The following is a 16,223-nucleotide window of genomic DNA, read 5'->3' as shown; positions in this document are numbered from 1 at the left end:
TCCGCCAGCCGCGGTGGTCTCGCGGTTCTAGGCGCGCAGTCCGGAACCGTGCGACTGCTACGGTCGCAGGTTCGAATCCTGCCTCGGGCATGGATGTGTGTGATGTCCTTAGGTTAGTTAGGTTTAAGTAGTTCTAAGTTCTAGGGGACTGATGACCACAGCAGTTGAGTCCCCTAGTGCTCAGAGCCATTTGAACCAACAAATCCCATCACAGCAGCCTCAGTAATACAAAATGAGGATCAATGAATATTTTTGTAGGTACATGTCAAAGATAGGATTCAAGTGATTGTGGAAAGAGCCTTACATTCTTCAGAGTCTCAGAGACTTAAAAAGAGTTAGCAATTCCTCCTCTGCTGCATAGAAATTGCCACAATACACATAATGCTACTTACTGGGACTTTCAACTCTTGTTGATGATTCTTGTGATGAACTCCACTCACACAGTAACACCCACGCAATACATGTGCCTGACAAGTATACCTTAAATACATGTTCTGTCTTTATCATGTTCTCTATTGGTGGTGCTGTTCTTTTAGTTGGTATATTGGTCTATACTGTAGTGGACTGTCTGTATAGATGTAAAGGGCTAGTGGACTTAATGTACATTTCAAGACAAATACTATCACATCTCACTATTCTGGTGGAGGCAATTTAATGGATTAGTACAATTTTCTTCTTTAATTTTTAATGCTTTGCTTTTATTTTCCTTAGTATGCAAATTGATACTGTAATTAGAACTACAAAACGTGTAATTGAAGATGCCAGAATGATTCAAGCCTATGCCTCACTGTACTGAAAAATGAAATTTCACAATGTATTGACTGAGTATAGCTAGGTGCATCTACTGTTGAAGTGGTTTGCTGATCTTTCAACAGATGGTGCAGAAATGTAAGCGTATTTTAAATCATTAAAGCTTATTAATTTGATTTACAGATTTTTAAAAATCTTTATTTTGCTCTCCTGTAAAATTTACTTCTTGAGGATTAGGCTTGACTCATTCTGACCTCTTCAATTGTTAACATATTCTGTAAGCTAAATAATCATGGTCTACTTCAGTTGCCAAATAGCAGACCTAATGTCAATATAAAGTGGAAAATACATAAATATAACTATGAAATAATTGTTTGGAATGAAGGTAATCTTTATTTTGCTCTCCTATAAAATTTACTTCTTGTGGCTTAGGCTTGAATCATTCTGACATCTTCAATTGTTTACATATCTGTAAGCTAAATACTCATGGCCTAATTTAGAAAGCAGTGGAAGACTATGATATTGAGATAACTGCGGGTTAATACTGTTGGGTCTGTAAGTATGCCACTTCTATAGGAGCCAGTTCTGTTTGGTGGTGGGTTGAAATGCTTCAAATGCTTGCTGCTTTGACAACATTTCCTCCAAAGTAGGATTGTTGAGTTTGAGTGCTTCCAATACAGGTGCAAATGGGACCATCACATCATGAATAAAGAAATCAGCATAGGGCTGTTGATGTTGATGTTTTTGGCAAGTGTAATCATATTTGTGCCTTACATATCATATAAGTCCACACTAATATGACTGCAGTAATTTTTGTTGCCCCTGCAGGCTGACAGGAATTTCACTTTTGATGAAAATTGTTTCTCAGCAGGCAAGAGCCTTCAGAGAATAGAAACTCTGCAAGAATTAGCAGCAGTCCATACAGGAGCGAAACATTTTGGGATTCAGTCAACATAAGAAGAACTCTTCTGAAAATCAGGGACGTTTATCTACAATGTTATGAGTTACTAGTACAACTGGCAAATGTTGAGGTCCTAGTTCTCATTGGTCTCATTTATAAAATTAATGCAGGTGGTGAATTGGCTGCCTGTCACTACTGCTGTTGTGTGCTGCTATAGATGGAGTAATTTCATTTGTTGTTCATGCTGCTCTATTTGCTGAAGTTGCTCTTTATGGCTGTTCTCCTGTTGGCATGCGTGTTTCAGACTTTTTTAACTTTTTTTTGTTTTTTGGCCTGTTGTTCATTGTATTAGTGATTTTGCTCAGCTTTTTATTTCAAGAACTTAAGCAAAGCCAAGTCCAGGTTGTCTGATATCATAAAGTCGTTAACACATCTTAAAAACTTTTGTGGCTTGTTTTATCAGTACAAAAACACATTACTCAGCAATAAATAACAGTGACAATTGCATTGGTATTATTGGACACATGTTAAGCATTGTGAGCCATGAAAATGCTCATCCAAAGAATGTCCAGATGAAGTTTGTTGAAAAGCACAGAGGTCTATAACAACAATACACTGAAAAGTCAGATGAGTATCCAATACATTCCAGATCAGCAACACAATACTGTTAATCCAGGCTTAGGTGAGTGTGGGGAAAAGAAGTTAAATCAGAGTGGTTTACCATGCCTTCATTGCTTCACTGGCAGACCTGGGCCTGAGTTTCTGCCCATTGCAAGGGAATGCAGCACCATGATCAAGAAAGTTTTCTTTGGTCCAGGCATAGCCTATGAGTCTATAATGTCTGGCTGGAAAAGAATCCATTTGGGACTCCAATCAAATAGGACTGACAGTACATCCTTCATGCCCAGTCATTCAGTGAAGATCATTGGAATTAATGTAGTCTGAGTAAAGACTCCTGTGATTTCCACTTAAATGTTAATTCATCCATAAAGATTGTCACTTACAAACAAATCAGTCTATTTCATTTCTGGGTATTGCTCACCTTTCTGGGATCAATACAGAACAGAATTGACAGAACAGAAATAAGGAAGGGTAACTGAGAAGCAATATGATTTCCGAAGATGTTTCTGGTCAGATGAAAAATGAATAAAAACATTCAGCAGAAACCAGCTTTAAATAAGAAACAATGAAAATACCTTTAAAGTTCTGAGACACTGCATCCAAGGAGAAGCTAGAGAAAATAAATTTACCCTGTACATACAAGATAACAATAGTACATTTTTGAAAATTTGGTACTTAGAGAAGCATACAGAGCAATTTTTTCTACACCCTATCTGTGAACAAAATGGGAAGGATAAATTGTACTGATGTATCACATACTTCTCTCAAATCCAGTATTAAGGCTTGTGGTGTATAATGTAGATAAAACTATTTGCAGACATGAGAGACTCAATCTCAAAATATTTTCACTTTACTAGAACAACAATTATTCTATGATTTAAAGTATTAATTAAGGAACAATTTTCTATTGACTTCTTTTTTTTCAGACAAATCATATGGAGTCCACTTTACTGAATACTCAGGGATTGGAGATCTTAAAATAATGGGTTTATCACAAAGAAATGAACCAACAGTACCACGTACTCACCTGCATTTTGGAGATGGCAGCATGGCAAGGTTTTATCTTATTCTCTTTATTTTAAATTGTGTGAGTAGTACTAATAACCATGTACTCTTTTTTATATTAAAATTACATATATTACAGTTCACGATTTTCAAAAATTCCTCTGGATGTACTTGCAAGGGAAGTGGATCGCAATAAAGCATGGTGGGTTGAGAAACCTGGAGAAAATTCTGAATACCTACATTCACTCCATGACAAATATATAGCAAAGCCAGCTGTTGATCTATACTTTTCCACAAAAAGTAAGTATGACAAATGAAGTATTAATTACTTAAATGTGCATATTTATAACAAAAAAATGCTTATGTTACATCTTTTACTTTCTAAGGCAAGTTTACATTTTTTCCACGGTCAAGGAAATTTGATATGGAATACATAAAAAATGCTGAAAATACGGTTAATGAGGATGCCAAGCCTCAAATTTCTGAAGAATGTGATGCATCTATAATCAGGTAAGATGTAATTCTATTCCTCATAGTAAAAACACATGCAAAATTTTGATAGGATCTAAGAAAGAACAGCCAGCCTGCCCTAACCGGCTTCATAATTACCCATTAATATTGTTCTATGACATCAAACTTTTTTACTATGAACATTCATTTAATGTAACTGTCAACTATGAACTATATGAGGTTTATTTGTATGTGTGTCTTATAGACTGCTGAATAGAAGCAAAATTCAGTTCTTTAGTGAAATTTCCACCTTTATTTGCACATTCATGGAAAATGTATGAAAAAATGGTACAATATTTAGCCTGAGGAAACAGAAATGTGTAAACTATTTTCCATGTGTAGCACAAGTAAATTTTGACATTTAAATTTGCATTAGCGTCAATTGGGTCAGCTTGGGATGATTTGACATTGTCCATCTCACTGTTGTCACTCACTCACATATATCTTACAAATATTATATCATTAATTAGAACTTTCAAGGATGTGTAAAAAATCAAGAAATATAGTTGCAGAGAGTAGTTTATGTTGTACATTCCTTTTGTCTGCTTCAGTAATTAATAATGTTAATTAATGTTTACCATAAGTTGAAATATGTAGTACACAGGTAATGATTAAATCAAAGTGACTGTGAACTATAACAAAAGACTTAACTTTATTTTTTACACTTGTAGATTGATACCTGAAATAATGACATATTCCCAAGATCAACTTTCTATATCACACAAAAGTCAAGCAGTATTCACCCTTTGAAGAAAAGCGCTAGGAACTGACCATCGGTCAATAAGCACATTAGTTTAGTGTGGTACATCAAAGTACATTTCTTAGGCAACCAGAAACCATCTCACTCAGGACTGAGTGTGTCTAACATGATACCACTGAAAGGAACCTGCCACACAGTAACTGCTAACCATAACTCATCCATGTGTTCATTAAACAATGATTATGTGATTCACTTCATTTTATTTTTCATGAGCAGATTTTCTATTCATATCGTAAGGGAAACTACAAGAATGACCACTTGGTCCAGACAAATCCATGTGTTTGCTAAGATGAATTTTAAGGTAGCATTTATAGTTTAAGATAAAGTAGGTTGCTTCTGCGTAGTATACCAAAAAAAGGTTACAAGTGTAAAATGCCAATACAGGAATGTGTAGAGGAGAAATGTAAATCTGTTTGAACTTGAAGACAATAATATAGAAAGAGAAGAAAAAGTAAATGAAGATTGGAGATGTGATACTGCAAGAATCATTTGATAGGATTCTGCAAGACCTATGTCAAAACAACTCCCCCAGAGTGCACAACATTCCCTCAGAATTATTAATTCCTTGGTATAGCTGCCCATGTCAAAATTATTGTAGCTGGTGCAAAAAAATATTTGAGATGTACATTATCAGTAAGACTCGTAATTCCAATCCCGAAGGAGGCAAGTGTGGACAGGTAAGAATACTACTGACCTATCAGTTTAATGAGCACTGATTGCAAAATACTGTCATGAATTATTTACAGAAGAATGGAAAAACTGGTCAAACCCAACCTTGGAGAATATCAGTTTGGGTTCTGGAGAAATACTGGATGCAATACTAACCCTACAACTTATCTTAAAAAACAGGCTAAATAAAGGCAAACCTACATTTATACCATTTGTAGATTTAGAGAAAGCTGTTGACAATATTGACTGGACTACAATCCTTGAAATTTTAAAGGTGGCAGGGATAAAATACAGTGTGTGAAAGATTATTTCTAACTTTTTGCAGAAACCACACTATAGTTATAAGAGTCAAAGGATATGAAAGACACTGTACTTGAGAAAGGAGTACGACAGGGTTGTACCCTATCCCTGACATTATTCAAACTGAAAAATGATCAAGTTGTTTAAAAAAACTAAGGAGAAATGTCGAAGAGAAATTCAAGTTTAGGGGATAAAAAATAACAACTTTGAGGTTTGCTGATAACATTGCAGTTCTGTCAAAATTTGCAGTGGGCTTGGAAGAACAGTAAAATGAAATTGATATCTACATCTTCATCTACATTTATACTCCACAAGCCACCCAACAGTGTGTGGCGGAGGGCACTTTACGTGCCACTGTCATTACCTCCCTTTCCTGTTCCAGTCACGTATGGTTTGCGGGAAGAACGACTGCCGGAAAGCCTCCGTGCATGCTCGAATCTCTCTAATTTTACACTCGTGATCTCCTCGGGAGGTATAAGTAGGGGGAAGCAATATATTTTATACCTCATCCAGAAATGCACCCTCTCGAAACCTGGACAGCAAGCTACACCGCGATGCAGAGCGCCTCTCTTGCAGAGTCTGCCACTGGAGTTTGCTAAACATCTCCGTAACGCTATCACGCTTACCAAATAACCCTATGACGAAACACACCGCTTTTCTTTGGATCTTCTCTATCTCCTCCATCAACCCGACGGTACGGATCCCACACTGATAAGCAATACTCAAGTATAGGTCAAACGAGTGTTTTGTAAGCCACCTCCTTTGTTGATGGACTACATTTTCTAAGGACTCTCCCAATGAATCTCAACCTGGTACCCGTCTTACCAACAATTAATTTTATATGACCATTCCACTTAAAATCATTCCGCACACATACTCCCAGATATTTTACAGAAGTAACTACTACCAGTGTTTGTTCCGTTATCATATAATCATACAATAAAGGATCCTTCTTTCTATGTATTCACAATACGTTCCATTTGTCTATGTTAAGGATCAGTTGCCATGCCCTGCACCAAGTGCCTATCCGCTGGAGATCTTCGTGCATTTCGCTACAATTTTCTAATGCTGCAACTTCTCTATATACTACAGCATCATCCACTGAAAAGCCGCATGGAACTTCCGACACTATCTACTAGGTCATTTATATATATTGTGAAAAGCAATGGCCCCATAACACTCCCCTGTGGCACGCCAGAGGCTACTTTAACGTCTGTAGACGTCTCTCCACTAAGAACAACATGCTGTGTTCTGTTTGCTAAAAACTCTTCAATCCAGCCACACAGCTGGTCTGATATTCCGTAGGCTCTTACTTTGTTTATCAGGCGACAGTGCGGAACTGTCTTGAAAAGAGGTTATAAGATGAGAATCAGATTCAGTAAAACAAGATAATGGAATTTCATTGAATGCCGAGAGAATTAAATTAGGAAGTGAGACACTACAAATATCAGGTGAATTTTGCTATTTGGACAGCAAAATAATTGATGATGGCTGAAGTAGAGAGGATGTAAAATGACTACTGCCAATAGCAAGAATATCATTTTCGAAAAAAAATGTTCACATCAAATATAAAGAGAATAGAAAGTCTTTCCTAAAGGCATTTGTCTAGGGTGCAGCTTTGTATGGAAGTGGAATGTGGATGATAAATAGTTCAGAGAAGAAGGGAAAAGAAGCTTTTGAGATGTGGCTCTCCAGAAGAATACAGAAGATTAGTTGGGTAGATAAAATTACTTTCCTACATATAAAGATACATAATGACTGCAGGAAGTATCTAATGTTATTGGAACTTTTCATACAGAATGCACAGAGAGTGTGCATGTGCATCTTTGCACCATCTTTTGGATTTTGAGGAAGGTCAAATCATTGGCACGAAGGCATAGGAGCATCCTAACAACACATCACACAGTCGGCTATAGTGCAATGATTGCAGAATGAGCAGTGATGAAATGGATTCGTGACAACAGCATGGCAACAAGAGTGAGCACGGGTCCTTCCAGAAGGAGTACACCATGAGAAGGTCATAGTATTTCTTGACTGGCTCTGACAAATAGACAGACGACAAAAGCTGAAATCTAGGCAGAGGTTACAGAAACAATGTCACCACAAATGGTCAGGAACAGGTTACAGGAATCTAGGTTGAGATCTTGAGCTTCCATACCTCGTTTACCACTGACGCCTGAGACTTGCATTCATGAACCATCTTTCTTTCTCAAACGTTTTTTCCAATCAGTTTTGCACACTCCCACTGCCTGTGCCCTTGGCAGGGGACCTCTTTCACCATGTCCTCACTACGCCCCTGCATAGGAGACCTGGTGGAAGGTCACAAAATCCAGTGACTCCTGAGATTCGTATCTCTCTAACTCATGGAATCTTGGTATGGCAACTGTTGGACAGGACTGATTTGGTAATCGTTGAAGGAAAGCTAAATGCTGACTGGTATGTGGCAAGAACAGTAAACCTTGTTGTCATACCCTTCATAACCAGGGTACCAAATGGTATATTCCAGCAGGACAGTGCAAGGCCCACACTGCAGTTTACACAACAAACACCTTGAGGTATGTATTGATCCTCGATTGCCGTGCCCAGTTCTCTGATTTGTCACCCGTAGTGCATGTCTGGGATGCAAAGGGAAGATGCATACTTTTGTTCCAGCCTCCAGCCAGCAATCTTGATGAACTAACATTGCGTGCATTTCAGACAACAAATTCCTGAAGATGACATTCATAGGCTGTTTGTTTCCATGCCACAATGAGTACAAGATTGTGAAGTTCACACCTACCACTGGTATTGCTGATGGGCATCAGTTCCAAATGGAATGAAGGTTTAGTCATTTAATACCCGTTATGTGATGAACATCTCTACAAAGTTTGATAAATATTGGACTGGTGCTTTGTAGTGTAAAACTTTTCATTTCCATATACATGTATTATGAGAAAAACAAGAATGGTACTTTGAAAAAAAGCTGCTGCTCCTTCTCTTAGACTACTCAGCTGTTACTTTTACATAACCCTTCAAACAGAGCATTTACTTTACACAACCACTTTCAACTGCTTATATATAGATAATGCCAAAATCTGTTATATGTAGAGGGCAATCAAAAAATTCCCATTTGAGGATGTTGCTGCAGCCTTTATGCAGCTTAGCAAAACTCTGATGTAGGAATATAAGCACTGACATGTAGGCAAGGGATTAGCGTGGCGCTAGTGTCTCTCTGACATGCATGCGGCGAATGCAGAAATGTGAATTATGGAAATGTTATTACCAAATGCATCCAAACAGGACCAACCTGCTGTTATTCTTTCCTTGGCTGCTGAAGGACAAACACCAGTAGACATCCAATGGAAAAGAAAGAATGTGTATGGAGTAGAATGTCTATTGGAAACCTCTGTTCTGGAATGGTGCTGCAACTTCATGATAATGCACATCCCTGTAATGCAAATGTTGTAAAGCACAAATTACACTGCCTCTAGTGGGACTCACAAGAGCACCCACACTATAGTCCTGATCTTTTTTCATGTGATTATCACACCATCAGGCCCTTACAAAAGGCCTTGAAATACTGCCAATTCCTGTTAGACGGGGATGTGCGACATATAGTTACAGACTACTTCATGCAGCAGAAAAACTGTTATCTTCAACCTGGTGCATTGGTGAACTGATTGCCTCAGTGCTCATGGTAATTTAGCCTGATTGGCATACCAATTCTGCACTGTATGGCCTTTGAATAGAAACTTTTTGATTGTCTCTTACACAAACATTAGAGTTTTTCAGAATTTGCATAATTGAATCTAGGTCTGGTAAGTTTCAGGTGTGGCTAGGATTCTTTTACTTTGTTTTGGAATGTCTGGGGATTTTCAGTTTTCTGCATGGTGTCTATACTTTTGGACCAGAGTATGAAATTGCGTTCTAAACCCTAGACAGGGATCTCCAGTATACAGGACCATCATACTCATTTTGTTAAAGCCCTAGTACAATGGCATTCAGAAAAAGTTTCCTGACATTCCATATTGCTGTAGCTTAATCACCTTCTGAATTAGGTTCATAAAACATATGTTATTACTCTCACGTCACTCTGGTACTGTGAGTCAATAGTGTACTCCGTGAGTCAGATATGATTAGGATTTTGTTCTATTCTAGTGACCTGATGAACTGGAGAGCTGGTGTGATGGCCTCTGCTTCTATTGTAAACTCTGATGTGTTATGAGGGAGGCTATATGACCACTGTGCTCAGAAATCAGGTCAAAAGAAAGCATTACCCATGTATCATTGATCAGTTATTTTCAAGCTGTCAGTGAATATTCTGATTGCTTCTGGCCACTGAATTTGCATACTTGTCATGAATATATTTAATATTTCAAATATTTCAGAAGTGGGTGCTGCAGAAATTTAGCAGGTGAGGAAAACAAATTTCAGATTGCTGGTGTTTCTGTTTCTTAGTAATTACTATTCAACAGCACATTAAAAAATAAAAAAAAATAAAATAAAATAAAACAGAGAACTGATAATTTGTCTGAAGAAGAACCTACCATTTGCTAATTTCTGAACAAGTGGGGACTCCAGAGTTTGGACTATGTGCAACTGGTACTGAATCTGGACAGGCAGTTCCACTGCTTTCAACAGCAGAGCACTGATTGGTGTTGAAGGCATAACTTTGATAAAGATTCTACACTGAGGTGACAAAAGTCATGGGATAGCAATAAACACAGGTAGAGATGGAGGTAGTATCACACACGCAAGGTACAATACTGGCCATTAAAATTGCTACACCACAAAGATGATGTGCTACAGACACGAAATTTAACTGACAGGTAGAAGATGCTGGGATATGCAAATGATTAGCTTTTCAGAACATTCACACAAGGTTGGTGCCAGTGGTGACACCTACAACATGCTGACATGAAGAAACTTTCCAACCAATTTCTCATACACAAACAGCAGTTGGCCGGCATTGCCTGGTGAAACGTTGTTGTGATGCCTCGTGTAAGGAGGAGAAATGTGCACCATCACATTTCCGACTTTGATAAAGGTTGGATTGAAGCCTATCATGATTGCCATTTATCATACCCGCGACATTGCTGCTCACGTTGGTCAAGATCCAATGACTGTTAGCAGAATATGGAATCAGTGGGTTCAGGAGGATAATATGGAACGGCGTGCTGGATCCCAACGGCCTCGTATCACTAGCAGTCGAGATGACAGGCATCTTATCCGCTTGGCTGTAATGGATCATGCAGCCATGCCTCGATCCCTGAGTCAACAAATGGGGACTTCTATTTACAGCATCATGATGGTCACATCCATGTTTGGTGACATTGCGGTGAACGCACATTGGAAGCATGTATTCGTCATCGCCATACTCGCGTATCACCCGGCGTGATGGTATGGGATGCCATTGTTTACACGTCTCGGTCACCTCTTGTTCGCATTGACGGCACTTTGAACAGTGGACGTTACATTTCAGATGTGTTACGACCGGTGGCTCTACCCTTCATTCAATCCCTGCGAAACCCTACATTTCAACAGGATAATGCACGACCGCATGTTGCAGGTCCTGTACGGGCCTTTCTGGATACAGAAAATGTTCGATTGCTGCCCTGGACAGCACATTCTCCAGATCTCTCACCAATTGAAAACGTGTGGTCAATGATGGCCAAGCAACTGGCTCATCACAATACGCCAGTCACTACTCTTTATGAACTGTGGTATCGTGTTGAAGCTGCATGGACAACTCTACCTGTACATGCCATCCAAGCTCTGTTTGACTCAATGCCCAGGCGTATCATGGCCGTTATTACGGCCAGAGGTGGTTGTTCTGGGTACTGATTTCTCAGGATCTATGCACCCAAATTGCGTGAAAATGTAATCACACGTCAGTTCTAGTATAATATATTTGTCCAATGAATACCTGTTTATCCCTTGGTGTAGCAATTTTAATGGCCAGTAGTGTATAAAACAGCAGTGCATTGGCTGAACTACCATTTTTACTCAGGTGAGTCATGTGAAAAGATTACAAATATGATTATGGCCACACAACGGGAATAAACAGACTCTGTATGTGGAATGGTAGTTGGAGTTAGATGCATGGGACATTTCATTTCGGATATCATTAGGGAATTCAGTATTCCAAGATATACAGTGTCAATAGTGTGCCGAGAATATCAAATTTCATGCATTACCTCTCAGAACGGAAAACAAAGAGGCCGACAGCCACTTAATGATCAAAAGCAGTGGCATCTGCATATAACTGCAGAAATCAATGTAGGATGTACAGCGAACATATCCATTAGGACAATATGTCAAAATTTGGCATTAATGGGCAATGGCAGCAGATAACTGATGTGCTGTCCTTTGCTAACATCACAAAATCACCTGCAGCATCTCTCCTGGGCTTGTGGCCATATTGATTGTACCCCAGATGACGAAAACCATGGCCTGGTCATATGAGTCCCACTTTCAGTTGGTAAGAACTAATGTAAGGTTCGAGTGTGGTGCAGAACCCACGAAACCACGGACCCAAGTTGTCAACAATGCTCTATGCAAGCTGATGGTGACTGCATAATGGTGTGGGCTGTGTTTACGTGGAATGAACTGAGTCATTGACTTGAAATAGTTATCTTCAGCTACTTGGAGACCATTTGCGGCCATTCATGGACTTCATGTTCCCAAAAAATGCTGGATTTTTATGGATGACAATGCGCCATGTTACTGTGCCATAATTGTTTGCAATTGGTTTGAAGAACATTCTGTACAGTTCGAGAGAATGATCTGGCCAGCCAGATTGCCCAACATGAATCCCTTCGAACATTCATAGGACATAATTGAGACGCCAGTTCGTGTGCAAAATCCTGCACCGGCAACACTTTCACAATTATGGCCAGCTATAGAGGCAGCATGGCTCAGTATTTCTGCAGAGGGCTTCCTACAACTTCTTGGGTCCATGCCACATCAAGTTGCTGCACTACATCAGACGAAAGGAAGTCTGACATGATATTAGGAGGTATCCCACATCTTTTGTCACCTCAGTGTAATGCAGTAATATTGTATTTTACTTCAGTCATTGAGTGCTAACTTGATGCCGCCGTGATAAAATGTAACATTGTAATCTAATGAAAGTCACACTAGTGATTGATGCTGGTTGATCTTAGTGGCAGAATACGCATCATGTCAAGTATGGGCCAATGCATATAGACTATTAATCACTTGTTGTACTCTCAAAATAAGATGTCTGGTGTGGGTATAATGCATCAGCCCTGAATCATAGATTAGTCCCAGATATCATGCAGTCAAGGTTATTGATATGGCCCCCATTGTGATACAAGGAGTAAGATGCTGTACACATTTGCAAATGGACCCCACTACTTGCAATTTATGATCTAATATTGCTAGCTCCCTTTTTTCAGTCAGCTGTCCAGTATGACAACAGCTTATTCTAGTCTATGTCAGTTTTTCTGGAGAGAGATGGTCTCTGAGTAGAGCCTATATAATATGGTATCTTATTAACTGATGGTGATAATGATGTTTCCCTTTGAGGGAGGTGTTGCATTATATCTTTGCATAACTGAATGTGAACTCATCAAGTGTGAAGCAGTTCACAGATCCTTCTGATCAGGCTATCTGCAATTGTAAGAAAGTGAAAATAATGTGTTAGTACAGGAATTCGTACATATGCAGTTAAGACACTGAAAATGCCCATGGTGAAAAAGCTGTGCTCAGTAATCATAACCAAAGTGTTAGTCTTAAATATTGCATCATTATCATAAGAGCACCCCCGCCTTCCTTTTCTGAGGTCAGTTTGTGTGCTAGGTAGTGTGTAGTTTTATTACACCGCCATTTTAGTTGTGTGACGGATGCAAAAGAAAAAGGACTACTGGCAGGTGTTCGTGCAGGTGACACACATCACAATTTAAATTAAGGCAAGAGCACAACATCTAATGCATTATCATGCCTCACATTGTAAGTGTGCAACTAGCTACTTACTTGGAGGACACAAAGATAGCATGAAAATGTAGCAGAGCTGCCATGGTGTATATGGAAATTTGGAATACTGAAATAGCCAAGACTGTTGTGGAGACTGGGACAAGAAGTGCAGGCAGACTGCGACAGTCAAAATGTGATGGGCAAATCAGAATCAGAAACATCTTATGCAATCAGTGAATGCAAATATTCTTGATGAATTGCACTGATGAATTCTTCTCAGCAAATCAGCTGAATAAAATATCTGTTTTGGAGTGACATTCTGACAAGTTTTCTACTTGTCATCATGTAGCTAAGTGTCTGACTACTGTTGGGTACTCATCCACTTCCTAATATACCTTTCCTCTCTAATAAGCACACCAAGCTGGATAATCAAAATCAAAGTATAACTCAGCTGATATCCCAAAAAGAATTCATTAGTCTTATGCAGTCATTACAGAAAATTATGGTGTAACTCTAGACATTGTTGCAGCACAAACACTCTCAGCTTGTTTCAGCATTCAGTTGTCATGTTTCTGCTTAAAAGCACAGGCTAGTGTGGAAGTGGAGATGAAGGTCCTGCTCTCCATGTTCATGTTTTGTCTTACTTATTTTTTATACAGGATAAAAGATGGAAAAACAGCTGTCTTGAAAATGGGCCTTACATAAATGGTTTCCCATAGATATCTTCTCACAGTCACAAGTTTTTTGCATTATCTCAGTGTAAAACACTGTGAAGATGACTATAATTGGTTTGGTGATTATAATGTTGTATTTGTGTTACTACGGATGATTAAAAGAAATAAAATTTAGGCCTATTTCAGGGGGTGGCACTAATGTGACTTTGATAGCAATGTTATTATAAGTGAAGCACTATTTCACTTGGAGAAAAACAGATAATAGAGAGAATAATGAAATAGCTCAGCAACTATCTTAAAGGATACAGGATAACCAATATCAGTATGACTAGATCATGATGTGAAATTTTTCCCGTATTAATAGAAGCTTTGCATCTTGATGATGTCACCTTGTTTAGCAAGAAATTAACAGAAAGAATTAATGCCATGACTTACGGGCAGCTTTAAAAGAGTATGGCACAGTACTATAACCTTTTCCCAGATCAGGCGAACATTTCAGCTCTCTGTGGAAAAGTGCATTTTTATTTAAATGTTAGCAGACCTGCATTTTGCTGCTTTATCGCCTCATGAGTGTCCATTAAATTTTCTGCTGTCACAATGCTTTCTGCACTCCCAGAAGCAGTCCTGTGGATCACATAGGCATAATCTGGATATGCACAAAGATTAAAATTTTGGTGTTACGCCGAGAGAAGTGGTTGCCGGCTACACTCTGCCCAAAAGGTTTGTTGGTGCCAGATTCAAAATGGCACCTAGCAACATCATTCAGTAGTTTACATCTGCAAATTAAATTCTTGATATTTCATTGCACTCTATGCAATTGTTATCTGGTGTGATGTGCTGAAATTGTAATTTTTGTCAGTTTTCCATTGATCTACAGTACAATAACTTCATTTTATTTAATATAGTTTACTTCATATACAGATTCAAACATTTTTTGATTGCTTTAGTTTTGATTTCATGCACCTGCCTATCCTGATGACTACTAGATAGCTCTGTTGCTATACTGAATGCACCAAAATTCTATCCCTCCATCTGCATTGGCACCACCTTGTGCACTAAACTCCAACTGCCATTTCTAAGATATGAATTAGTCTTGCTACAGAACACTGATGACACCATGTGAGTTCAGGTTATCCATTCATTCAGCAATAACCATTATCAAGATCTTATTATGCCCTGGAGTCATAAAACAATGAAGAAATGTTCTGCAAACCCAGAGCACAGGGTCAAAGCATAACAATTGTAAAAGCATCTCATAAAATGCCCACAAACTCAGAAACTATTGTCAGCATTCTCAGATTGAAAATCACTTCAAATACCGGCATGCGTTTTTTAAAGAAATACCGGTACGCTACCAGTATAAAATAAGGCTTTTGCCATGGCATGCTGTACACGTTCTGTAAAGCCTTTTTTTATACGCTGATCTAGAAATTTGCATAATTTTTCTTCCTAAATGCACACAGAATAATTGCCTGTTCAATAAGGTCTTAAATTCCAGCTATGTTGACCAGTCATCTACGCGGACTTGCATCAGATTTGCCTGTAAAGAAAGAAAGGAGAACAAGGGGGGAAAAATATTAAAGCTGCAAATTAGCGAGAAAGAGAAAAATCGTATACGGACGACAGAGAGACCGCTCTAACAATCAGCTTCTATCTGATATTGAACATAACTTTGGAAATGCATGTATTTTTTCGGTAAACAAGGAGAAAAAATCAGATTAGAAACATTTAACGGCGACTTCTCACAATCTGACGAACGAACTGAAAGCGTGTATCGACGCAAATTACAAAAGTTTATTCCTAGTATGGTGTTTAAACGTCAGCCATTTTAGTTCCCGGTACGTACCAACGCGAAATTCGTAGCGGCGGCGGTTCCTTGACTCGTGCGCTGCCGAAATGCTGTAGTAGTGGCTTGCCGTTCACCTCGAGCTGCAGGCAACCCGATCTAAATAGGGCAGTTGAGAAACGCTGCGGTAGTAACCGAATCAGCAGCAAGGGCGGACTCGGACTCGGTGTTAAGGGACTTCGCCCCCAGTTGCCTAAGGGCGCTTTCTGTTCCGCTATCATCTGAACGTATCTGTATCAAGTGACGTACAACGGTTAGGGTTCCATGCTG

General features: G+C 38.9%; 1 protein-coding gene across 1 annotated transcript in view; it reads left to right on the top strand.

The window, feature by feature from the left end:
• The window catches only part of LOC126255961 (uncharacterized), an 85,044-nt gene that overhangs the window by 2,145 nt on the left and 66,676 nt on the right, over nucleotides 1–16,223 (top strand). The window contains exons 2-4 of the mRNA XM_049955443.1: nucleotides 3,199–3,328; nucleotides 3,417–3,577; nucleotides 3,664–3,787. Coding sequence (XP_049811400.1) covers nucleotides 3,255–3,328; nucleotides 3,417–3,577; nucleotides 3,664–3,787 — 359 coding nt within the window. The 5' untranslated portion in view covers nucleotides 3,199–3,254. The remainder of the gene's footprint in view (nucleotides 1–3,198; nucleotides 3,329–3,416; nucleotides 3,578–3,663; nucleotides 3,788–16,223) is intronic.

The sequence above is a fragment of the Schistocerca nitens genome, chromosome 1 (genome assembly GCF_023898315.1).
Source record: "Schistocerca nitens isolate TAMUIC-IGC-003100 chromosome 1, iqSchNite1.1, whole genome shotgun sequence".
NCBI classification, from domain to species: domain Eukaryota; kingdom Metazoa; phylum Arthropoda; class Insecta; order Orthoptera; family Acrididae; genus Schistocerca; species Schistocerca nitens.
The sequence above is the reverse complement of the archived record's forward strand: the minus strand, read 5'-3'. Positions and strand labels throughout refer to the sequence as shown.